This window comes from Capricornis sumatraensis, chromosome 7 (assembly GCF_032405125.1).
Source record: "Capricornis sumatraensis isolate serow.1 chromosome 7, serow.2, whole genome shotgun sequence".
Classification (NCBI taxonomy): Eukaryota; Metazoa; Chordata; class Mammalia; order Artiodactyla; family Bovidae; genus Capricornis; species Capricornis sumatraensis.
The window spans coordinates 38,583,925-38,611,028 of record NC_091075.1 but is presented as its reverse complement, the minus strand read 5'-3'; the positions used below and the strand labels follow the sequence as shown (position 1 = coordinate 38,611,028).

At 42.5% G+C, this 27,104-nt stretch overlaps 1 protein-coding gene across 1 annotated transcript in view; it reads right to left on the bottom strand.

Moving 5' to 3' along the window:
• Positions 1-27,104, bottom strand: part of FAM13A (family with sequence similarity 13 member A) — a 334,488-nt gene that overhangs the window by 13,391 nt on the left and 293,993 nt on the right. The window contains exons 14-19 of the mRNA XM_068974938.1: positions 20,229-20,376; positions 11,221-11,434; positions 10,614-10,752; positions 9,801-9,882; positions 8,722-8,942; positions 7,988-8,071 (exon numbers count right to left, since the gene is read on the bottom strand). Coding sequence (XP_068831039.1) covers positions 7,988-8,071; positions 8,722-8,942; positions 9,801-9,882; positions 10,614-10,752; positions 11,221-11,434; positions 20,229-20,376 — 888 coding nt within the window. The remainder of the gene's footprint in view (positions 1-7,987; positions 8,072-8,721; positions 8,943-9,800; positions 9,883-10,613; positions 10,753-11,220; positions 11,435-20,228; positions 20,377-27,104) is intronic.

Sequence of the window (27,104 nt, the reverse complement as noted above, 5' to 3'; positions counted from 1 at the left end):
AAGTGAGGTCTTCAGGGAGTGATTAGGTCATGAAGATGGTGCCCTCATGAATGGGATTAGTGCCCTTATAAAAGAGACCACAGAGAGCTCCCTCACCCCTCTGCCATGTGAGGACGGCAAACAGATGGCTGGCTATGAACTGGGAAGTGGGCCCTCACCAGACACCAGCACCTTAATCTTGGACTTCCAGCCTCCAGAACTGTAAACTGTTCTGGTAACTATTTCAGTGCCTAATATGAAAAAAATACCCCATAAATGTCTGCAAAATGAGTGAAAGAATATTTCAAAAATAGACAGGTATGCCAAATTCATAAGTATGCATTTGTTTACTAAAATGGAGTAGGAGATGACGTATCTTTGTTTCAAGTTTGCTGTTGCTCTTCCGCATTTTATTTCCATTGTACACATAAGGCAAGGCTTACCGATATGAGGAAGGGCAACAGTGTTAGCTCTGACCATCTCTCTCATGGGCCTTCCTCTTTGAAGACAAGTCTGGATAATGCATGAACTGAGCACCCTTGCTACCTGTTTTTTATTTGCCTTTCTCAAAGTGATCAGCAATAAGTGAACCTTGGATAAACCTCACAAGCCAAGATAGGATACTGCCAACCTTGTGGTATTTATTTACCGTCATCTTGCAGATTCATTTTCTGCCATAAGCAATAACTTATTTCCATCTTTTTCTGCTACCAAAATATCAAGAGGCGGCATTTTCTTGTTTTTACTATCTGTCATAGTGAAAGGAGTTTTACATTTGGTATTTCATAAAGTATGACGGTTAGAACTGGAAGGGAACATAAGAACTATTTCATACACACACACACAAAAGAGTGAGGATCAAACCACAGGTATTACTAGAACATACCTACCAAAATGGCTAACGTGAAAGACAGTGTCCAGTGTCAGAAATAATGCTGGGCAACTGGAATTCTCTCTCAGTACTGGCAAGGCTGAAACACTGTGGAAAACTATTTGGCAGTATCTCCTAAACTAAACATATGACTCATCAATTCCGTCCTTAAGTACACACCAAACAAACCTGGATTAAATTTTACCAAAAGACACATATAAGAATGTTCAGAGCAGCACTATTAATAGCACCACCAAACTGGAAACCATCCATATGCCCAACAATGGTAGAATGAATAAGTATTTTAAGTTTCCCAAACTGAATACTACACAGCCATGAAAATGAAAGAATATGGCTATATGCAGCGTTAATCTCACAAAAATAAAGCCAAGCAAAACAAGCCAGACATCTAAGAATATACATTGTAAGGTCCTAATTATATAAAGTTCAAAAATAAGGAAATCAAATCTACAAGGTTAGAAGTCAAGTTTTTGTTGGTGGGGTGGAAAGTCATGGTACTGACTAGAAGGGGACATGATAAGGGCTTTCAGAGGGTTGGCCATTTTTAATTTCTTGATCAGGACGTTGATTACATGGATTTGTCTGCCTTGTGAAAATTACCAAGATATATAATTAAAATTTAGACTTGTTTCTGTACTTATACTTTAAGAGAAGTTGAACAATAGCCACAAATAAGTGTGAGAAATAAATAGAAATAAATGACTTGGATAATCTCACATGTAAAATGACAAAATTTTGGAGTGGAACACATGGAATAATTTTTTAAATACAAGATGTACCCACCAAATGTACTGCATATGAGATTAAGGTACATCCTAATTGTCAACATATGACATGTGGTGAAATATTACTGTGTAAGATGAACAACAGATATTTAGTGACCAAAAGACATATGAAAAATAAAAATAATGAGGAGCCAGCATTTCCCCACCGAGGAATAGCATCCTATTACACTATCTGACTCTAGAACAACATGGGTTTGAACTGCATGGGTCCACTTACATGCAGATTTTTTCAATAGTAAATACTGCATTACTACACAGTCTACCACATGGTTGCATCCATGGATTCAGAATGTTGGATATGGCAAAGCCATGGAGACAGAGGGCTGGCTCTAAGTTATACTCAGATTTTCAACTATGCTGAGTGTTGAACAATTCCCAAATCCTGCATTATTTCAAGGGTCAACTGCAGTTGCTTCACCGAAACATTTCTGGATTGTGAAAGGAGACTTTGGAAGGAGACTTACTGCTAAAATTAGCCCGACATGGAAAATTCGACACAATCAATTTTCTAATTCATTGTTCGAAAACTAAATTTCCTAGTTAGCGTAGATGAAGAGGATCGCTGGCTTACATTACTATTTGGCTTTGGTGCTGCTTAGTCACTCAGTTGTGTCTGACTGTCTGTGACCCCATGGACTGTAACCCGCCAGGCTCCTCTGTCCATGGGATTCTTCAGGAAAGACTACTCAAGTGGGTTGCCGTGACCTCCTGTCGGGGATCTTCCCGACCCAGGGATTGAACCTACGCCTCTTATATCTCCTGCATTGCCAGGCAGCCTCTTTACCACTAGCACGACCTGGGAAGCCCATATTTGGCTTATAATACTGATATTTACATTTCCTGTGAATTGCTCCTTTTACAAATTAATGACCCTCAGAACTCTGCTCAATATTATACGGCAGCCTGGATGGGAGGGGAGTTTGGTGAGAACTGATACGTGTAAATGTATATGTAGAGCGGAGTCCCCTTCCTGTCCACCTGAAACTATCACAGCATCGTTAACGGGCTATACGCCAATATAACAGTTAGAAAAATGAATGATGCTTAGAACTAATCAGCTGTGAGAGATCTGATAAAATCCAGTTCTTGACTATGAAGAGTCAAAACTCATCATGATACCGTCAGTCAGTGTTGGCATTTGATAGATCTATCTAAACACCAAAAAAATCAATGATCTTTAGGTCTGGAAAGAATACCACTTGATTTACACTAGAATTATTTTCATGATAAATGCTGTAAGCCAAAGGCATGGTGATACTGAAACTCAATACAACTTTCACCCATTATCAAGCCAAGTCTCATGTAATTATCAGTGCTGGATTTGAGAGTAGAGCCAAGACCTAACCAACACTTAGAGAAACAAAGCAGCACCTTGGCTGAACTGTTATAAAGGGGTGCTGATATTAAGTGGACCATGGGAAAACTGCTCAGAAGGTGACATCTTTTGTTCTCCAGTCATCAGCTGCTCAGGGATTCCACTAAAACCAGGAACAGGCCTTAGAAGGAGCCAGTGAAGTTCTCAGAGCCTCAGTTTCTTGATAGGCAAAGTGTAGAATTCAGATTAGAAAATATTTATGATCCATAATTGTTTGAAAATGCCCTTAGGCCAAGCATACAGTAAACTGTCTTTTCAACATAATTTCACTCTTCCTGCTTCAAGTCATTATTTAATTTTTCATTTAAGGGGTACTTCTGAATGGCTTTCAATGTGTAGGAATAGGGTGAAGAGTAAAATGTCTTTTTGTACACAAGTCATGACAACATCAAAACCTAGATATGCAGATCTAATCGATTTGAAAGCAGCGCCTTCCACTAAATCTTTGTTTTCTGATGCAAAGAAATCTTCATCTACTGTTCTCTTACTATTCTAATTAGTTGCTGTATAAGTCTCAGATAATACATCAAAGTACAGTGGGAACACCAGCCAATATTATCCATGTTTAAGTAAGGGCAAGTCTCAGACAGAAATCACAAAAGCTTGATTAGGTGAGCATATTTATCTTTTGTGATGGTGTTCCACTCAGCCTCATATAAAGCTTCTCTACAGAAATACTGATTTGGTTGCTGTTAGCTGAACGGTGTAACAAAGGTGAAAGATAAAAAGAATGAAGTTTCTAACTTGAAGAAAGAGATAACATTAGCACCATGGAATATTAAAATTAGAAGAGTCTTCCCTGGTGGCTCAGAGGTTACAGCATCTGCCTTCAATGAGGGAGTCCCGGGTTCGATCCCTGGGTCGGGAAGATCCCCTGGAGAAGGAAATGGCAATCCACTCCAGTATTCTTGCCTGGAGAATCCCATGGACAGAGAAGCCTAGCAGGTTACAGCCCATGGGGTCACAAAGAGTCGGACACGACTGCGCGACTCCACCTCACCTCACCTCACCTACTTTGTACTATGATAAAACTAAGCTCTGGAGAGCTCTCAGGAATGATCTGCCCAAGGCAACTGAGCTGGTCCAAGAACCCAGGTGGACTGACTCCCAGTCCAGTTTTCTATACATTAACAAATAAGCAAGACAGAAGGAGGATCTTAACATAGTAACCACAAGACATACCAAAGATGACATAGTATAGCACTTTCCCCTAACAGAGTTTGGCCAAGATTATCTTAAGATGAAGAATTGTCATTGTAAGATACAGATGACATCTTAAGACAAAGAATCTTGTTTTCATCTTGAGATAAAAATTCTGCCTCCAAGCTGAGAGTTCTGCCCATATTGAGTTCACAGAGATTTCTTGTTCTGAGCAGTAGCAAGAAATTACAGTAGTCAGGAAACTACCCTGCTCCAGAATCTCCTTAGTACAACAAAAAATATTCTGAATGTGTGTGGAGGTGGTACCTCTGAGTCATAAAACTGCCAGTGGGAGGAGATAAAGGAGATGGATTTTTATACCTGCTGCATTTTTGCCTCACTGATTCAGAAAATGGTGACTGTCCCTCCTTTATTATCAGGCAACAACAGTGGGCTGACTGGGCAAAGATCAGATCTTCCCAACCAACAGATAAACAAATGATACCATTTATATGTGGCTTTAGAATCTGTACTTAAATTTGAACACGATATGCTTAGTGTCCGCTTAGTGCCCCAGTTTCTAAAAGACAAGATTGAAATATATCAATGAGAACCCAGAAGCTCTGTGGACCCACCCACGCTCTCCCCTCTACACCATCATCTGGGTTTGCACAAAGGGTCATGGGGGGCTGCAGCTACGTGCTGTACTTCTGGGACGTGGTCTTCTGATGAGAATTATGTGCTGGTGTGTAGACGACTATGTTTTTGTTTTTCATACATGTGGGCATCCTGTTAAAGCAAACAACCTTGTTAAACAATGCACAGAAGCAGCAGATAACTATTTTGGCTGGTGATTTTGACTGTTGGTGTTCTTTATACCACCAGGCTCTAAGCACCTGCTTTTCTAAAAAGCGAAGGTTTGGAATATAAGTATAGCTCTGGGAGTACTTGCATTTTTCCCTTAAGAAGAGTGTTGCCCAAATGTTACTCGTGAGTCCAAGGTCCAGGGCGACATCACAGATGTAAGAATGAAAAGTTCACTCTCTGGTTTTCGGACTGGCAAGATATCAAGTGAACTCTGTTTCTCCTGAGGAGGCTGGAGTATCAGGTTCCAGAGAGAGGCAGAGAGCCTGACCTGGGACCGGGAATAAATGACACTCAAATTTCCCAGAGCATGTGTCCCCTGACCTGTGAGATGCTAGAATCCAGGCCCAGAAATGTTCTTCCTTCATCTGCAAGAATGATTAAAAAAAGGGCCAAGGATTAAGAGAGCTAAAAAATGTACATTTCCTGATCCAATTGTTTAATAAGAAGTAGACAGCAGAGGATCCCAGGAATGGGGGAGCCTGGTGGGCTGCCGTCTATGGGGTCACACAGAGTCGGACATGACTGAAGCAACTTAGCAGCAGCAGCAGACAACAGAGGGCAGAACCTACAACTGTATCAGAAGAGACACCTGTCATTTATGGAGGAGTCCCACCTAACTCCCCGCAAAGCCACTCTGCCCTGCTTCTTCAGTCAGTGCCAGACAGCCTACAGGTATGTGTGTGTGTGTGTGTAATGTCACTTAGTATCCATGACAACCTATTGTAACAGACATCTATTATGCAGACCAATCGCTGAGGCTCAGGGAGTTACCTAAGCGGCCCAGAGACACAGAGCCAGTCTCAGCAAAGCGGGGTTTGAATCTAGGGCTTCCCAGGCGGCACATGGTAAAGAATCAGCCTTCCAATGCAGGACATGCGAGAGAGTCGGGTTCAATCCTCGGGTCAGGAAGATCCCCTGGAGGAGGGCATGGCAACCCACTACAGTGTTCTTGCCTGGAAAATTCCATGGACAGAGGAGCCTGGTGGGCTATAGTCCACGGGGTTGCAAAGACTGCGACACGTCTGAGCGACTCAGCACACACTGAGAGTCTACTGCCTGCTGACGGCCGCAGTCTAGGCAGGAGGAGAGACTGTCCTCAACTCGGAGCAGCAAGTACCACGGCACACAGCCCCCTGCTCCGGCAGCAAGGTGAAGGCTAGAACACAGCTGACAGTCTTTAAAGGAGCCTATCACTGTCATACCCTGAATCCATATAATGAAAAGAAGGAAGACACACAGGCCCCACCTCCTTCACGGAGGCCTGCCTGGGGGCTGTGAGGAGACTGACACTGAAAGGCGCTGAGTCTTTAGTGGAGAAGGAGTTTCTCCTCTCTGTTAGAAGAGGATTAGTTCTATCTCTGCAAGTTCGGAATATCCCGGAAGAGAAGGACGGAGTTTCACAATACATCTGAGCTCCAGAGCATTCACTGTTTGGTTCAATGCCTTTAAAAAAAATCCAAGACAACAGTTGGCTTGAAACATGACCATTATCCCAGAGTGCCAGTATTTTTCCATTGTAGGGACAGGCCAGCAAAATCAATCATCAACTCCAGCTTTTTTAAAAAAATTTAAACCTAATTAATTCAGAATCAAAATACCAGGTAGGCTCATTAGACAGATAACTGGCCACATGTTCTGCACCAGGTCTCATGCTAGACGCTGAGGTCCAGGTTTACTGTTAGGTAAAAAAAAAACCTCAGAATCCCTGCTCTCACAGATCTTGTAGTCGCGTGCTCTATTCTCCAAATTTCTTCACCTAAAAGAGCATATTTGTGATGCAAAGACTCTCTCCATTGCATAGCTATGACTGAGACTGGAAAAGAGGTCTATGCATTTTGGTGATATAAAAATCCATCTGTAAATATAAACTTCCTGCTTCTTTACACCTGCTTTTAAGAACTTGTGTTGTTGGGTTCTTGACAACATTCTTAACAGAAGGTTACTAAGAGTCACTGACAAGGAGATCAGATTATGAGTTCCCTTAGGAATAGAGCGGAGGCCTGCTGAGCTACTGTCTCCCCCAGGACTAACAGCAACCAGACGATAAATGTGCTTGCTGAATAACAAATTGCCTCAAACACTTCTAAAGCCACATTCTAGATTCCTCTCGGTTTTAGTTCTGCATGGCAGCTGAAACTTCTCAGCAAACATGGGTTGCAAACTGCACTGAAGAGAAACTGAATTTTAGGGCAGATCACTCGAGCTCAGCACCTTCCTTTTATGGATAAGAACGCCTAGAGCTAGTGATGACAACTTACTGGGCGGACTCAGGGGCAGGCATGTTTCTTCACTCTAGGCTTTTATGTACCAATTCATACACCCCTCCACTATTTTCTACTCGAAGCAGGACACTAGAGACTACATTTTACTTGCAAACTGATTTTTCTTTGGAGCTTAATTAAATTTAGCACTTACTAGATAGTGGAACTCTTATCAAAGGTTTAGGCTTCAAAAAGCTCAGTTCCAGTGAAAATATATAGTAATCTAAGTATCTGGACACCTCAACTGCAAAATACTGAACACAGAAGATCCACTTCAAAGCCTGGTAATTTACCCCAGTCAGAAAATTCAGTACTGATGGACCTATTTGCAGGGCAGGAATCGAGATGCAGACGTAGAGAATGAACTTGTGGACCCAATCGGGGAAGGAGAAGGTGAGATGGACTGAGAGGCTGGCACTGACACATATAAACTACCGTGTGTAAAACAGCTGGCTCGTGGGAAGCTACTGTGTAACAGAGGGAGCTCAGCCTGATGTTCTGGGACGACCTAGACAGGTAGGAAGAGGGGGCAGGTGGAAGGAAGGCTCAAGAGACAGGGGATATATGTGTACAGATAGCCGATTCATGTTGTATGGCAGGCAGATGCTAACACAACATTGTGAAGCAGTTATACTCCAATAAAAAAATAACTTAAAAAAAAAAAAGAAAATTCAGTGCATTCACATACCGGCCGTCCGTGAATGCTTTCATAATATAACAGAGCCTTCTGCAGGGCCACTTTCTCATTAGCAATCTGGTCTTTGGTCATATCCTGTATAAACACAAGGACAGAGAAATGAGAGTGGGGAAAACATTTGTGAACATCGCAACTGCTTTATTTAGTTAAACAAGTTTCCCAAAGTAAGGTTAAAAAGAATGTTTACCCAGCAGCTCTCCCCAGCTTCATCCAAAGCTAGGAATTAGCTGTTCCTGATGTGCAGCTAGAAACACAGCCCAGCAGAATCATCACCTACGAGTACTGCTTTCTCCCATGTGGTGGCAAAGGCATGCTGGACTGAGGTCAGCAAGGCTGTGAGGTGCACAGGGCTTAGCCTAATGGCTCCGGCGATGAACACGGTTACAGGATACACATTCCCAAAGGCTTGCCTCTAATCCTCCTCCCTTAGAGAGTCACCAAACTGTCTCTTAACTGAAACAACTCCATTCTGCAACCTGTACAACAGGATTTCCTGCTCTCCATTTGCAGTGCAAACCAAAGGACCTATAGTTAAAAAGCACTCTGAGCTGGTTTCATCTGCTTCTTTGGAGTCTGTGTGTGTGGAAGGGGAGGGTCAGGGAGCTATGAAAAGGTGTCACTCATCACCCTCCCCACTGGGACCCCAGGGCATGCCCTGCCACCCTACCACAGTGACTGGAATGCTTTGGGATTAGCAGTTTCTCGGGCTCATCACAGAATCACACCTTAATGTCTTCCGGACGGCTGGTCTCTGCCCGCTTCTCCTGGAGCTTCCTCTGGATGGATTCCAGCGTGGCCTCTACGCTAGGCTTTATGGCTTTATCCACCAGCTCTTGCTTTTTCTCATCTTCTTTTTCAAGTTGGGAGCCGAAACTCTTGGGGAGTGTGTTGCTTCGCTGCCGCATTCTGGGGGGTAGGTCCTCCTCTGATATCTTCAGTTTGGACTCTAGGAGAAAAGATTTGGGGGTGGAGACATATGGGAATTGACGTCTGCTGAACCCAGATTGTTTTTCTTGCTGTTAACAGGTGCTTAGTCCTGTCTTTTTCCGCCCCCAGAAAGCATCTAATTATATTATTAGCTGAGATCCCTGGGTTATTATTTCTTAAACTTAAGAAAATGATAATGTTTTCCTGTATTATCTGGCATGGTTTCCTAACCCTAATTCCTGAGAAAGTTTTAGTCCTTTAACATCCATGCTTTAGCCGCACCAGCCTGCGGGCTGTTCTCAGAGCGAGGCCGATGTCTTCCCACACTGAATCCCATAGCATTTACAGGTATTTGCAGGTCTAGCACCCAAATGTTGGCCAACCTTTTCCATATGATGTATATATCTCATTTTGGAATTATTTTCACTTTGTATTCTATTCCTTTGTTTACATGATTCTGTGTCCTAAAAGACAGCGAGCTCTGGGAGGGACAGGGACCAAATTTTTTTCATTAGCTGTTTGGTTCTCTACATCTTCTCCTAACTCCATAGCAAATAACACCTTGGATTAAATAGGTTCTTAAAAAGTGTTGAATTGAAACCATCATTCTTAGATTAGTTATTTAGGGGAAAAACAAACCAAAACAACCCTGCAGAATTTTCAGCATCTTTGATCTGGGTTTCCCTGTGATGGAGGTCATGGGAAGATACAGAGAAAGTGTGCCCTGAATGCCAAGGGTCCTGGGAGTCAGCTTCAAGGAACCTGTCTTTCCTGGAATATTTGAGTGGTAAGTGGCTCTCAGAGCACAGTGAGATCACAGCTTCTGTGCTTGGCTTGTTCTCTGAAAATCTTGACATAGGTCTACAGCTATCCCTACCTTTAAGTTGTTTCCGGAATTTGGCAAGGTCGTTTGTCCATTTCAGAACCTCTGGGTTGGCTGCTTTGTCGCTGTGGGAAGGCTGCAAAAAGGAAATGTAGAGTAAATGTTTTGGAATTGGGTTGGGAGACAGAAGAGTTTGATGATCAGTTTGTTTTAAACAGCAAGGAAAAGCTGAGTTCCACTGGAATAATAAATGAACTGTGATTAATCAGAGCAACCTCACAGGTGGAATTCCATTATCCTTCTTTATATCTGGTTATTTTTGATGCTTTCAAAGAATTCCTCAGAGACAAAATGCTGGATCGTTAGGGTCATGGACTTCCATGAGTCTGTGACCTCTTTTCCATTATCTGCAGGGTTCACCCTGTCAGCCTAACAAGATAGAAAGCAGTGGGGTATATGATATTTTACACAACAACCACTGTGAAAAACGTCTTTTTTGTTATTCTTATAGGAAATACTAAGGACAGAGCTGAGAGAAGAATAAGGTCAGTACCAGTTAAATTTTAGAAGATAATTCTGAATTAAGTTTTAGCCAAACAAAATGCTTCACTTAATGATTTTCCCCATTTCCAATCACTGATCAATTTACAAGACAAATGCGAATGCCTTCAATTCATTTGTAAGGATACAGTGTGCAAGGAAAATGCTGACACAGCATATTGGAGTTATCAGGGTTTACTGCCCAGCGTTTACTGCCTTCCGTGATTCCCCACAAAGCTCCCTGCACTGTCTCCACTTCTCTGAATAGTCCACGCACTGACACGTCGTGTCGGGGGAGGGTCCAGAAAGAAGCCAGTGAGCACTCACTCTGTACTTCCGCTCTTCTTCAAATTTGTCTTCAAATTTCCTGATCTTCTTCTTAAGGCTCTGAATCCTTCGAGTGAGCTGGGCAGGAGTCAGGTCCTCTTGCTCATCTTCGTAGGAGCCCAGAGAGGAGCTGCGGCGCCTGTGAGGGGCACAGGGTGGGGGTCAGCTTCCCAGGAGGGGTCACTGCCTGCTGGGAGGGGCTCGCGGGGAAGGGGTGTGGTATGGAGGGGGTGCTTATGCTCTCAAATAAAAGAGAGCAGACTGCGATTACATTTTGTGACCTTGAGCTCTGAATGTCCTGCCTTTTAAACACGTCCAGTCTTCTCCAGCTCACCTTAGCACCGGGCAGAGCTAGGGCTGAAATGTGCACGGTGGACTTCACAGCTAAATTTGAGAGAGCTTTGGAAAAGGGGCACCAACGGAGATTCGGTCGGTGATGCTGTAGTCAGGTCACAGGTCACGTGTAAAGTTACAACGGAGCTTGTGCACGCGGATGGAGATATACTTACAACCTAGCTAAAACCATGACTAGCCCTGGGTAACATTCCTCTCCCTTTAAAGTTACACGGATGGAACCTCTGTGCCTCAGCAACACAAAGAAACACACCTCATGAAAGGGTGGGAATTGGGGGGAGAAGGAGGCACTTCCGTGTCGTCCAGGTACTGCCGGCTCTGCCCGTAAGCGTAGAAGCGGGGGGACAGCATGGGGTCGCTGTCCTCCTCCAGGAGCTGCCGAATCAGGCGCCCGGCCTGCGGGGAGAGGCGCGCTTCGTCAGCGTCCACGCTCTCCTGTTGCCACGAGGAGAAGGCAGGGATAGGCTCTGGAAAAGAACAGGGGCAAGAGGGCAAAATTGTTCTTCAAAGCACGCCTGTTTCCCAAGTTTTCTGAATGCATTGGGAGGCACTGGACGGTCTCACATCTTACTTACTTATTAGCTCATTTGTTTGGCCGCACCACCTGGCAATCAGGTTCTTGGCTCCCCGAAGGGATTGAACCTGTGTTTCCTGCAGTGGAATCATGGAGTCCTAACCACTGGACCACCAGGGAATTCCCAGTTTCACATTTTAGGTCGAAGGTTCTGACTCAAGACGCTATGCCCTGACCTGAATCAGCGAATCTATCCGATAGCCATCGTCTACTCTCTTATCTCCGTCTTCACCTGCTTTCAAAAGTCAATGTGCTAGGGCTGCCCTGAGGAAAAGCCACTAAAGTGCGCTTCCAACTTTCCTGGAAGATCACTGAGGAGCACTTCCCCACCTGAGGGTGTTATGGAAAGAAACGCCTATGTGTCTGTGAGCCAGGGGTCTGGCATCATGGCTGGACATCCTTCACTGATACAGCTAGGGAATCGGGTTAAGGAATTGCATTCACCTTGGGAGAGTCCATTGATTCAGGTTATGCCTCTGCTGAGGTCATTCGACAAGCTGTTTTGTGTGCTTTTACTTTAGCGTGTTGGGATTTAGCATGTCTAAAATGCATGGTCTGTATTTGGAACTTTTAGAGGCTACTTAAGTTGGATGGCATCATCAATTCAGTGGACATGAGTTTAAGCAAACTCCGAGAGACAGTGAAGGACAGGGAAGCCTGGCGTGCTGCAGTTCATGAGGTCGTAAAGAGACAGACATGACTGAGTGACTGAACAGCAACATTAGACTGTAGTTAAAGTAAGAAATATGTATAAAAATAGTCAAAAATAAAAAAGAATAAATCAGTATGAGTTATTTTAGACAAGCTTGAAGAAAAAACAGAGCACAAAATCCTGATTTTTCACTTTGTGAGGGAATAGGATGGCATTTATTTTTACTGTAAGATCTACCTTCATGTGTTCTTCTCCTCATTAAAAAAAACCCTGTCTAACATATTTTAAGGATAGATCTCAGATGATGTATGGTATTTCATTTGTAATACTTTCTTCATTTATAAAAGGTTATGTCTTAAATACCCTTGTGGATACTGTAATTTACACAAGGCTGGAATTTGGCCATGATCTTAAATTCTGGGATTCCCTCAGTTTGAATCATGGAACAGTTGTCCCTTCAGCTATCAAAGTAGTTCTAAAATCCACAAAATCTTCTTAAACAAGGGCTTACTGAGTATTTTACTTAAAAAATCATACTGTAATCATAGAACATTAAAGCTGGTTGAAACTTCATACAACAAATAATCCAGTGACTTTTCAACTGTGGCTGCACATCAGGGTCACAGAGGAAAATATAAATAACTCCTAACATACTTCCCTGATGGTTCAGACTTCCCTGATGGCTCAGGCGGTAAAGAATGTGCCTGCAATGCAGAAGACCCTAGTTTGATTCCTAGGTCGGGAAGATCCACTGGAGAAGGGATAGGCTACCCACTCCAATATTCCTGGGCTTCCCTTGTGGCTCAGCTGGTAAAGAATCCACCTACAATGCGGGAGACCTGGGTTCGATCCCTGGGTTGGAAGATTCCCCTGGAGAAGGGAAAAGCTACCCACTCCAGTATTCTGGCCTGGGGAATTCCATGGACTGTATAATCCATGGGGTCACAAAGGGTTGGACATGACTGAATGACTTTCACTTTTTTCTTTTCTAACATACAGGTGTCACACCACCCAAATAGACAGAATTTGTAGGTGAGGGTCCAGATTTGTGAGACACAAACACAGAGTCTTTAAAAAGCTTCTCAAGTGATCATAATTCAGTCAGGTTTGAGAACTACTGCTTTGATTCAACAATGACAGATAAGGAAACTGAAACCCAAGGAATCCAAGAGTAGACACCTAATCAGTGATAAGAGTTGGATCTAGAAACTCAAGTCTCCTGCCCTCCTGGATACTGTTTCAACTTAGAATGTGCCAGGCGCTTCAGGAACAAGGATGACTATCTTAAAAATGTTAAGATCCCACAGTGTAGTAAGACTTAAGGACGTTAATTAAAAAAAAAAATTAACCTCATGTGGAATGAGGTCCACGGGTTCTCCAAATTGAAAGACAACCAAGTCATCTTATAACACAGATGACAATATAAATACTTTAAACAATCAAAGCATGTTAAAGACAGAGTCCTGCCTACTGAGTCTCAAAGAGTGGCAGAGAATAGACCTGGCTACAGCAGGAGACAAACAGGAGTTGTTTCACCATCTGTACTGATGCGGTTTGGAGAAGGCAATGGCACCCCACTCCAGTACTCTTGCCTGGAAAATCCCATGGACGGAGGAGCCTAGTAGGCTGCAGTCCATGGGGTCGCTAGGAGTCAGACGCGACTGAGCGACTTCACTTTCACTTTTCACTTTCATGCATTGGAGAAGGAAATGGCAACCCACTCCAGTGTTCTTGCCTGGAGACTCCCAGGGACAGGGGAGCCTGGTGGGCTGCCGTCTATGGGGTCGCACAGAATCGGACACGACTGAAGCGACTTAGCAACAACTGATGCGGTTGGCTGGCTCCTCCTAAGTGGCGGGGCTTAGATATGAGCAGCTTGGAACTGTCGACAAGAAAAAGTGAAAGTAACTGAGAAGTGAGGGGAGGTGAGGGAAGCAAACGGTGAGTGGAAAGTAATCCCTAAAAAAATAATAAGAATGTAATGTGCAGTTGCAGATAATGGAATTATTAAACCGACCAGATGACATCTATTTCATAGGACAGCAGTAATTTTCCATAAGGACTAAAATCAGTGGAGCCAGGACAGGGAAAGGGTTAAGACGGCTTGAACAGTCCAGCTGAAGGCAGTGGTGAAGGAGCGTAACACCCAGGGGAAGGCTTTGATGGTTGACAGGGACAAGGGGCACAGGGAAAACAAAGTCTGATGTTGATGCTGGCGTGCTGCTGTGCTGGCTAGTTTGACAGTTCTGCGCATCAAACCTTAGTTTGAAAGGTGTTATTTTAGGTCCTGAAGTACGTTAATCTGTCTGAATCTAGCAGAATAGCTCTTAAAATATAGTACAACTAATCTTTGAGTTTTGAACTATGTGGTCTCTATGTACCATTTCTGCAAAACACGATACGTGTTTGTGACCATTAACCAAGTGTGTCTCCGGTAAAAAATAAACTGTGATCCTGAGTTAACTACAAAATACTAATCACGGAACTGAACTGTGCTTGTTCGATGCTTTGTGACTAACATGGGGCCATCTGTCAGGCTGCCTTTTTGTTAATGCAGCCATCTTCTGGGCCTCCATTCTTGATCCTTCATTCCACTGACAAGAAGACCAGATATGTCATGTTCCTGGTGTCACCAGTGGTATATATGAAGTACACAGCTGAAGAAATTCTAGCTAATGGGTGGCACTGTCTCTTGAATTCATTTTTTAATTTTTACTGTATGATTCTTTCTTTTTTAATGGAAGCATAGCTGATTTAGAATGTTGTGTTAATTTCAGGTGTATAGCAAGGTAATTTAGTTACATATATATATGTAATATTTTTTCTGTTTCCATTATAGGTTATTATAAGATATTGAATACAATTTCCTGTGCTATACAGTAGATCCTGGTTGTTTGTCTATTTTATATACAGTAGTTTGTATCTGTTAATCCTAAACTCCTACTAATTTATTCTTCCCTACCCCCTTTTCCTTTTGATAACCATAAGTTTGTTTTCTGTTTGTGAGTCTATTTCTATTTTATAAACAAGTTCTTTTGCATCATTTTTTCAGATTCCACATATAAGTGGTTTGTCTTTCTCTGTCTGATGTTTCTCTTAGTATGATAATCTCTAAGAGATTAAAAAAGAGAAATGTAATAGCATTAAGAATTTCAATGTTAACAAAGTAAAAATATTTCATCATTAGCTGCAGGTAGAACAGAAGTGAAGTTTTTCACCTATGCATCTGGAAATGCTTATATGATTTTTCTCTCTCTTTTCTCTTCCCTTTAATTCTATACAGTCTTACAACTTAGGGCTTCTATTCAAGAGTTACATAATTATACATAGTTCAATATAAAAGATTCAGTAAGACCAACTGTTCCTCTGTTTTGAAATATTCTAAGAATACAAGGCTATCTCATGTGTTTTTTTTTTTTTTTAATCTCATGTTTTGATGATTGGTGCTCAAATAGAATAACAAGACTGAACTGAGAAGAACAATACAGTCCATGATAGTATGTCCTATGCATTACCTGCCTGCATAGAGAGCCAATTTGAGGATGCGTTCACTGACAATTCCCAATTGTGGCCTTGGGAAATAATTTACACTTTAACCAGTAATTCGAGAGCAATGAAACAGACATGGATATTGCAAGATAATTATTCAAAGGGACAAGAGAAAAGATTTGAGGCTTCAAATTAGATTTTCATCTTAAAAGACTCCGTAAAACAAAAGTGTTTCCCTCTCTGGACCTGAATTCCCTGGATATTGTGGTTTTGATTTTAGCCGTGTGTCTGGTCGAAAAGAACTCTGGACATAAGTATGGCACGTCTATTAAAAATTAATCTGCCCAGGTTAGCTGACATCCCAGCAGGTCAGAAATAATAGAGAAAAAAGCTGTATGCTTGCTACCTAAGTAACAGATAAGAATAGGTCCCTGGGGAGCTCCCGTTCAGACACTACAGCACACATGGAAATAAAGGAGATTCACTGCGGGAGGAGAGAACGCAGCTCTGATTGATGCTAACACGATCACTGGGACACAGCTCCTCTCTGCTTTAGCTAGCTGGATCCATTTACTACACAAAAGAAAACGAGCTACTGAGATGATTTTTCTCTAAGAAATCTGCACAGAATTAAGGGAGCTGATGTTTTCCGTGTCTCATTTCTAACTGCGTATGTGTTGCTCAGTGTCATTTCTACTTGGCGTGATGTCACACAGTCTTCCAAGGAGGCTACCCAGCAGTGCTGGAGGTACATTTACATCCCAGATACAGGGACATGGAAACCCCATTGGTGGGGGGGTCTTCACTGGGAAAATCCTTTCATAAAATTTTCCTTAGAATTCCAAAATGTAACCTGAGAATGACTGTTCTGTTAAATTGTTCCAACAGTCTCACCACAAACTACCAGAACCTTATTAGCCAGCTTCATCAATCCAAAATAACACATAGTGTCTATCACACGGTTGTGCTGAGCACTCTGTATGTATTAGCTCATATAGTCCCTGCAACAAACATACTAAGTAGATACTACTACAGCTGTGCTGTGCTGTGCTCAGCTGTTTCAGTCCTGCCTGACTCTCTGCTACCCTATGGACTGAAGCCCACCAGGCTCCTCTGTCCGTGGGATTATCCTAGTAAGAATACTGGAGTGGGTTGCCATTTCCTCCTCCAGGGGATCTTCCAGATTCAGGGATTGAATCCACATCTCTGGCAACTCCTGGATTGGCAGGCGGATTCTCTACCACGGAGCCACCCAGGAAGCCCCTACTATTTGTTATTATGTACTATGTCTCCTATTGAGACCTGCTGACTAACGCGACCACAAAGCTAGTTAAGTGGCAGAGCCAGAATTTGACCTCTCCATGTGTCTGCCTCTTAACTATCATAGTCCACTGCCTGCTGTGATACTGAACTAGCATTGCTTAAAAGAGGCATTTAGGTGGAAGTCAGGAGACTTTGTGATCTTAAATCATCATTTTGCCTCTTTTAGCCTCAACTTTCTTAGCTGTATAATGTGAGGGTTCAGCTGTAAGATCTTTAAGATTCCTCGTTTCTCTAGTACTTTTTAAAGAGAATTTCCTGCCCACAGTTATTTTTGATAAGATAAGCAGTAAGTGATGAATAAGATATCTGAAGTACTTTATACCCTTTAAAATGTTCTATAAAACTTGATTTCACCAGGACAAATCTAATAGAGTAACTGAGTATTTACATCTAATAGAGTAGCTGAGTATTTACATCTCAGTACTTCCACAAGGGTGTCCTAAATCAACATGAATTGGCTGATTATGGACATTTTAATTATGCAACTTTCACGGGTTTTAAATAACTAAGACAGTTCATTTGATTTGGGTGTTCATTTAATTTTGGAGAGTGCAAACTCTAGTAATAGTGATGATAATGATGCTTTCACGTGGACAGATCAAATAATATGCCCTAATACAGAGCTACACATAAAGGAAAAAAAGATCAAGTGTGTATTATTTATCTGTCAGTGAGTGGGACTGGACTCTGATCCTCCAATTCACTCTGAGAGGGTTCCACTCTGAATAGTCTGTGGAACTTATTAACAGCTTCATTTTTCTTTTTATTTTCCCAGTACCATATGCTTCAGAAGCTGCAGAACATCATTTTCATGGGAAAGCATGCACTGTAGTGGCCAGTACCTGCAGGTTGCCCATTAAGTACTCTCTCACCTGACAGTCTCTTATTCTACACGTATGAGAGAGTATGAGCCATGGCGTGGGGATGGAGAACAAGCAAACAAATCAGAAAGAGTTGGCTACACTGCAAGGGGGTCCGGAGACTACCGATGGAGACTTATAGATGGATACTGGTTCTTATGGTTTCGGTAACTATTAATTTTGTTTATATATTTTGTTGTACTGGTTGCACAGTTTAAATTAGTACAAAGTTTATTCCTTACTGGGGACTGACTATTTTTGTTTTTCACTAAACCTATAGAAAAAGGTGATATTTCAGTGGCTTAAATGATTGCTCTTGGCTTAACTATCCTTCGTGCAAAATATTCCTTTATTTGGACTATACTTACAGCTGTATTACTGCTAAAATGTAACTTGGACACTTAAAATAAATAAATAAAAATAAATATACTGAAAGCACTAAACAATCAATCAAAACACCCTTGAAATGAAACCATGTAGATTTTTGAGGTATGCAAGTTCAATGACAAATGTAGTAACTGGCAAAAAGAAAAAGTTAAAACAAGTCATTTTATAAATTATATGGATAACACAATCCTAATAAAATGTACTTTTTCTTGGCATAAGCTTTAAAAATTTCAGCCACCTTCCCAATACAAAATGTTATTTCCCTCATATTATTATCTGGCAGAAAGTTCTTAATATAAAGTAATGAAACAGTTCTAATTATAAGTTAGCTTTCAACCAGTCTGGAGAGATTTTTTTCTGCTTTATATTTAGCCTCTTTAAGTGTGTTGGAAGGGACTATAAATTTATGATTAAAAAAAAAATCCAACACCTGAGTCCGCTTCAACAGGAGGAGACTCTATTAGCCCCTTCCATGAATAATTAAATCATCAAGATAATATGGCCAATTTGAATTCTGACCAAAAAATCCTACAGCTTTTAATCTAGAGCTGTATGTTAATGATATAAGGAGACCATATTCCTGAAGCCCAAACAGAGCATTTGTTTTGGCTACTGCTTTTTTTTTTTTTTTTTTTTCAATTTGGGCAACAGTGGCTACCATGGGACCTTGGTGGGGTAAGCTGTTTTTAATGTATGAGTTAAAAGCACACCTGATTATTTCAAAGTACACAAAAGAACAACAACAAATACTACCCTGGAATGTATCACTTAGAACAAAAAACCTTGAATTCCGCCCCCCCCGCAGTGGATAGCTGGGAAGATCTGACCAAAATCTCAGATTCACCACCTAATTACATGAAAAAAAAAAAGGAATGTGTTTCTTAGATTGCAAAGAGGGACAATCAGAATAAAAACCATTTTGATTTCATTTCACTGAAGCCCTGGATTTGAGAAGTATCATGGTGCCACTATTTTTCACCTTGTGGTCTTCCTGGATCATCTTAAGATCATTAACATAATGAATACTTTTTGGTTTAAAAATAAGAGGCGGGGGCAGAAGACAAGCAAACTTGGGTGCTTTTGAAAAAGACTGACTTTTTATTTTAATAATTGTGATTCTTTAAGTCATTGTGTTAACTCAGGCCACGGCTCTGAACTTGGGAGCACAATTTCTCCCTCTCTCTACCTTCAGACACACAGACTGTCTAGAGGCAGATGGGCACTTATTATGGAGACACCCCGATACGTGTCTGGATGCAGACATATGGATCATGGAAGAACAGCAGCTTGAGAGAACTACTGCAGATCCTCCCTGAAATACAGGTTTGACAAGATGAGGATACCCTCTTCTGCAGAGATAAATGTCTAACACTGATGTCAAAGATCTCTAGGAAAACCAGTCTCAATAAGTACATTATGGGCTTTCAATACGAAGCACTTTTATTTAGTGTTCTCTTTGATAAGCAGATTATTTATGTTTGCTAACCTGGATTTTAAAAATTTATCCATAGAAACAGACATGGAAGCAAAGCAAATCAAAGTATTCTTCTTGAAAAGTGAGGAGGAGATTTAATGAGGAAGGTAGAGGGTCGCCACGTAGCAGGGGGAAGGTCAGTAACACTGACAGCGCATCCAAAATGCACACCGGTTCTGTGTTACTCAGCTTGGTACTCCTAGAAGGAAAATGCACTCACATCTCAGCACTCCTGGTAAGTCAGAAAGAAAAAAAAAAGGGCTGCAAGGTGACACTAGAATAAAGGGCAAGCACATTTTCCTTCTTAGATTGCAATCACTCTTGGCAACACCGAACGTGACACATTCCTATGTCAGGGGAAGGATTTTCAGTCATTTAGAAATGTGGCTACTTCTGCACACAGAGCTCTTGCTCTCACCCACGCACCCAACATGCTTCTCCTTTCTGCTAATTTACGTGTGATTCTCCAGTATTAAATCATCCGAATATCTGATAGCCTTACCTTCCCAGCTCTTCTGGTCACACAGTGCAGCCAGGTCCAGCTCAGGCACTTCGGACACAAAGCTCTCCTGCTGGTCATCAGCATCCGGAGTCCTCTGCAGCTTGCTGTCAGGCAGGCTGGGATGCTCCTGGATCTTCATTGTGGGGTTCTGTGACAACAGCACAACGTCCTCAAATCTCTACTGTTCACCAAGACCCCAAAACGTCTGCAGCAATTCCACTCCTGCTGAACAAAACCTCCCAAGCCACAGCTGCTGGTGTCCCCGGCACTAAAACCAAAATCATAGCCTGATGCCCCCTGGATGCTAGCTGGTCACTTGCATGCAGAAAGCAACTGCCCATCTGTGCGCCTTTAACTTTTCTTATGGGAGAAAGACAAGATCATTTCCGAGGGCTGTTCTTCCTGATAACTGCTGGCAGCTGACAGACTGGATGATAACTGACTGGGGCCAGGAAGGAGGGAAAAGGAGTTTGTGTTTCCTTAAAGGAGTATGGCTCTCCAGACTGTAAATAACAACCCAAAACTCAGCTACCGTTGTTGCTAAGGCTGTAGCAGCAACATGGTGTCTCTCTCAAGCAGCCTTCTCTGCCCTTTAGGTAAACAGTCCTGCAGGGCCAGGAGCAGAGGCTGTGCACACGCGTGCTCTCCTGCTGGCCCTGCAGGCTTAGAGCAATTAAGCGGGGCTAGCTGCACATTCCCAGATTTCCTGTGACTGTTTTCGCCACGGTGTGGGGAGAACAGACTATTTATGGAGGAGCTCTGGGTATTCAAGCATTGTTGCGCAAATTCAAACAGCACGGGTGGTGGTGGTGGAGGGGGTGGCTTGCTAGCTACCAGCTAGCAGTAAGGAATACGGACTCTGGAAATGAGCCAAAATTACACAGGGAGCATGACATTTTTTTATTTTTTAAAGTAAAAAGCCAAGAGCTGGCAAGTCAGCAAGGCATAATTTATATCTTACAAATATGCAACTGTCACTTCTTTTCCTACTATTCATCTACTCTGAATAGTAAATACTCAGCACCCTTGGTTTTATTTACTGGTGGCATCTGCACCAGGCGAGGACATCGGAGGAATGGGAAAACTCCCCCTCAACACAAGGCTATCTTAACTAAGCGATTTTATATTTTTAAAAATGCACTGCAATTTAGTCTTTTTTACCTTGTTCTTTTTGCATCCAGTAAACCCAACCATTGTCATACTCCCCCCGTCACGAAATTATAAACAAAAGTGCTGCCTCACAAAAACATTTCTCCAGTAGCACAGATTTGTACAAAAGATTTTCTTTGAGAATAACTGGAAATTTATTTGAGCAAATATATCATCATTAAATTAAAAAAAAAAAACCCAAACATCTGGGAAATCATAAATGTTTCTGTTAATGTATGAGAAATGTTCTTATGCTTAAAATAAAGCACTACTAAGACTTCCAGCTCCTTTTAATAGCTATTCAACCTACTTTGATATCACCAGGGGAATAGTCAGGGCTTTTACTACTGTATTTCCATGAAATGAAGCATTTTCTTCACATTTGGGATAAAATGAAATCACCAGTCAGTTCATGAAAGTCAGATGGAAATGCCAAGTAAATCTGGGGCTTTAAGACACTTTACAAACTCTGCTTGTCTATTATACGGGGGGGAAACCCACACACACACACACACACACACACACACACACACACACACACACATTAAGTATTTATGCCACAAAAATCATTTGTTTCCTGAGCTGAATCCTAATGAGACCAGTGCTGAATGACCCAATCTGGTGCTCAGCTTTTTAAAAGTTACAGCATCAGTTAGTCACCAACCATTTGTGTGTGTGTCAGAACCTCATATAGCAAATAAACACTTCCTCAACAAAGAGTTCTAATACCTGTTATACTTAGAGACAGAAAAAAGGGAAGAATATAAAAAATGTGATTCCATGGTGTAAGTATGGCACTTTCTTCACCAGGAACATCTGTGAAGCACTGACCCTGTGAGGCGGTGGAGCGGACGGGGGTTTTCCTTCCAGGCAGACTTGGGATTGAAGAGCAACTGAGTAGCTCGGTGCCCTGGCTGAGCCGTTTCACCTCTCTGAGCCTCCACTTCCTAAACTATAAAGCGGCATTAATAACACCCATCTTGCATGGTTCCTTTGAAGATCTGAGAGGAAGTAGAAAAGGCCTCTAAGCATGGTGTCTGGGGCAGAGACACACAAATGGAAGCGATTCCTCTTCCTATTATTAGGCACCATAGGAAGATGAGTAAAATATTGCTACCTCTCAAAATGCTCAAGAGAGGAGTTAGAGGAGGCTTATACAACTGCAATTCAAGGAGAAACGTGCTACAACAGAGGCAGGGCAGTCTTGGATGCATTAGGAAAAGATATTAGAGAAAAGGGGCACTCGTGTTCCCATCATTGATCAACAACAGTAAAGGTGTTTGGGCCCTGTGGGTCAGGGGGTCGGGGAGGAGGGCACCCCACACAGAGGGAAGGAGGAGGGGAGGCTGTGGGCACAGGGCTGGGCAGGGGCAGGGGATGCCGAGTGCAGGGGAGATGAGGCTTGGGTGCCAGCCTTCAGCACAGATGACACGCGTGCTGGATGAGCAGGGGCTGGGCTGACAGAGGCCTTGCACGCTGGGCTAAGTTTGGATTTTATCCTGTGGTAGATAATGGAAAGCCATTGAAGGATTTTAAAAAACAGCCTTGGGGACTTCCTTGGTGGCCCAGTGGCTAAGACGCCACACTTGCATTATAGGGGGCCTGGGTTCGATCTCTGGTCAGGGAACTAGATCCTACAAGCCACACAGTGAAACAAACAAATACTTAAACAAAACAAAAAGACTAGTAACGGAGAAATGTGTGTTTTCCAGGCTGATGTCTTAGGCATGGGAATGCACAGTGCTGGGAACACCTGCAGGCTTAGAACTGGGCTGAGAGGCAACCTGTGTCCTCTGCTCACACCAGCTGCTGGCTTTGCTCCCCGTGTCCCCTCAGAGCGCTTGACAGTCTGCAGTGCTTGACACGACACATGGGAAATCCCCAAATTACGCAGACACAAAAGCTGACTTAAAACGTGCAAAAAAAGCTGACTTAAAACGTGCACTTTTTATGATTGCCACATGTGAATTTGCACCAATTTCAAAGTAAAAAAAAATTAACCAGAAATTAATTAGTTAGAAAAATTTTCCTAAGTTTTTGTTTTCTCTAAAATGTCTGGGTTTATTCACTCCTTCAACAACATGGTTTAGTGCACCCACTCTGTCCCAGGATCTGTGTGAGACGTGCAAGCTCCCTGCACTTAGGAGCCGACATTTAGAGCAACAGACTCAACTGTGCTCTGTGGAGCTCTGGAAACCTGATTTTGGTGCAAGGCAACAGCGGACTACCTTGTGAATTGGTGAGCTGCTCTTCACGGTGTTCACAGAGTCTGGGAGTTAGGGATATAGGAGAGGGAGCACCACCCTAGGTAGGACACTGGAATAGACGGCCTTGACAGGACTCTATTATTCTAACAAAGAGAATCAGGTCTAAACCTTACTAGTTTATTCAATTACAGTCCCATGGACAGAGGAGCCTGGAAGGCTACAGTCCACGGGGTTGTTAAAGAGTTGGACACGACTTAGCGACTAAACTCCCACCATTCAATTATAATAGTATATATTACATGTTATATACATGTAATAGGGCTGTCTATTATACATCAGGTGCTAGAGATACAAAGAAAAAATATATTTAGTCATTCATCTAAGAAATCATTTTGAGGGCTTATCACGTGCTAGACAGTTTTTTAGACATTGGAGAAACTTCAGTGGCCCAAATGAATCTCTGCCCTAATCAATCTTACAGAAGGGGACAGTTGATAAACAAAAAGAAGTCAAGCAGTGACATAGACTACAGAGAAAAATACAGCAGGGTAAGGAGGATGCTGAAGGTAGGGGCCATGCCCTGCTATCTCGTATCGGGTAGCCAGGGAAGGCCTTTCCAATAAGGCGGCATGTGAGCAGAAACACAAAGGAGACACTCTTTGAGGGAAGAGTATTCCAGGAAGAAGGAAAGCAAGTGCAAACGCCCTGAGGCATGGTCATGTTGTGTATGTTTAGGAACAGCAAAGAGGTCCCTGTATTTGGAGTCAAGAATGTGCGCTGTGCCATAAATAACAGGGGGTCACTCACCCTGAAGACCTAGACATACATGTGGTTGATATACATGGACTTCCAGACTCCCTGGCTGATTTTCTGCACAGCAAGGGAGAGATGTGTCCTTCATAAACCCACATGAGCTCACACAGCCGGGGATACACGTGGCAGGGCTCGCTCACCAGCACATTCACAGGAGTGGCCCTGTGCCGCTGTGCTCTGATCAGTCCCCCAGGGTGCTCTTTCTCTCGTCTGCTGCTATATCTGAAGACCTGATTCCCAATTTCTGCTGACATGGTCACCTTGCTGGTGTTGGCAGAGGGGGCTGATAGCGTGGACCCAGGTATGCATGTACATGGAGTAAGGATACTGCTTTGCAGCAACACATGAGCCAAAAACTCCTCTTACTTCAAATATCTGTCAGCCTAGTCTGATGAGGCACCTTGCCAGGCTTCCCACCCTCTAGTAGTCTTATCATGGAGCATCAGGCCTGTGTACGTGACTGTCTGTTTCTCCTATTAGATCATTAATGTGCAAACGTCAAGGACAGTCTTAAATACCAAAAATATCTTTTGGTTTCAACTTTCGTTGTTTACACAAATTGTATCTTCAGTTAAATCTGGGTTAATGCATTCATTTCATAATTTTCAACTCAGAGATCCTTGTGCTGTCACACACAAAACCCCGTCAAAAATGTGGCACTGTATGAAAACATGCTAAATATTTATGTGATGAAATAAACTGAGTGACTGGCTCTTAGGAGGGACAACATGGCATGGCAGATATGGGTTTTACAGTTAGAGATCTGAGTTCAAACACAGGTGACCAGCAGCAAGATCTTCAATGAGTAAACTTTGTATCTGAGATTCTTTTTCTCTAATACAGGACCATAACTTCAAACAGTTGGGAAGATAAAGTGAAAAATATGTAGTGTAAAAAGAGCTAGCTTGTCATAACTGTAGAAGAGATGCTAATTCCATTTATACACTACCTCCCTTTCCCTTTCATTCATTTGGAAGTGTTTATTGAACACATACTATGTGCTAGGCACTGGAATTACAAGAATTAACGAGACGGGGGATTCAGAGTGGAAGGGATTCACTGATCGTATAAGTGCCAAGTCACACGCATGTTATAGAAGAAAAGCACAGGATGCTAGGGAGCAAACAAGAGAGAGCTCCCCTAGCCTGGGGCCACACTTTACACTCCATGGTCAGGTCAAGGAGCCATTAACTACCAGTCTATCCACCTCACTCCGGTTAAGACTTGTCCCTGTCTGGCTGGGCCTGGCCGGACTTCACTCATTCTGCTCCTTCTTGTTGTTCTTCAGTCGCTCAACCACGTTTGACTCTTTGAAACCCCATGGCTTGCAGCATGCCAGGCTTCCCTGAGCTTCACTATCTCCCGGAGTTTGCTCAGATTCATGTCCACTGAGTCGGTGATGCTATCTAACCGTCTCATCTTCTGCCGTCCTCCACTCCCTTCCTGGCCTCAAATCACTGGTGAATGTTTGTTCCACCCCCTCTCCCTGGCTGCACAGGGTCTGGGTAGGAAGTGGCAGGACAGTATCAGCGCCCTCCACAAGGCAGTGTGCACAGGAAGGAGCCAGAGAAGTTGACAGAAGAGCCACATGAAGTGTAAACATTTACTGTTTGGCCTGACAAGAAAGGAAAATAAACATAACAAATTCCCCAAATTCATGTGAATGACCAAGCTTCAGTAGCCTTTCAAGACTGGATGGAATTGGAAGCGAATCTAAACAAACAGAGCTTTTCAAATCTTTCTGGTTCTAGTTTCAGAACCAGTACTTGTGCTCAGTCACTAGGTCGTGTCTGACTCTGCAACCCCATGGACTGTAGCCCGTCAAGGCTCCTCTGTCCATGGAATTTTCCAGGCAAGAATACTGGAGTGGGTTGCCATTCCCTTCTCCAAAATCCTAAAGCTTCCATGAAATACAATGAGGCTGAAATAACAGAGTCATCCATTTCATAAATACTTGTTGATGAGGATATTTCAGAATTTATCTCAAACCTTCTCAATGCAAATACAAGCCTTCACTTAAGCTCCTGTGATAACTAATATTAATTCTCATGCTTGATTAGAAAGTCTTATCTTTTCTCCTTCTCTCTTCCTTTTTTTTGAAGCAGGATAAGAAAAAGGGAAATAGTCTTTTGTTTATTATGAATGTCCTGTTTGTTATCAAAGGTATGCTTCTAAGCCCTTCTAAGTAGTAGGCTTAGAAAGCATAAAGAATGTAAAAATATCTTGAAGGAATTTAACACTTCAACTTCTGACTATAATGACCTCTCCCAGATAATGGCATACTCTGCCACATAATTAAAAACTTTTACATGTTTTGCTTTTCTGACAAAAGGATTAAATGTAAGGTTATCATTTTAATGTTCTGGATTTTATACAGAAACATGAAATACTTCAACAATAGAAAACAGCTTGTCAGAAGGAATCAAGCTGAAACATAAAGCATAAACTCCACAGAACTCTGAAAACCTGTTCTTTCAGGGTTATCTTTCAGAATCTAGAAATTTCTGTTTTTAAGGACGACCTCTCTCCTGGATACTTCCACTTGTCAAATGAGTTTAAAAACAAACAAGAGAACAAAGTCTTTGAACTCCACATGCTCAGGGAACAGGGGGCTTCAGCCCTTGCACGTGTCATCCTATTTCGTCCAGCACGTATCATCCTATTTTATAAAAACATCAACCTTTCCAAAACTTAGCTGAAGAAATCA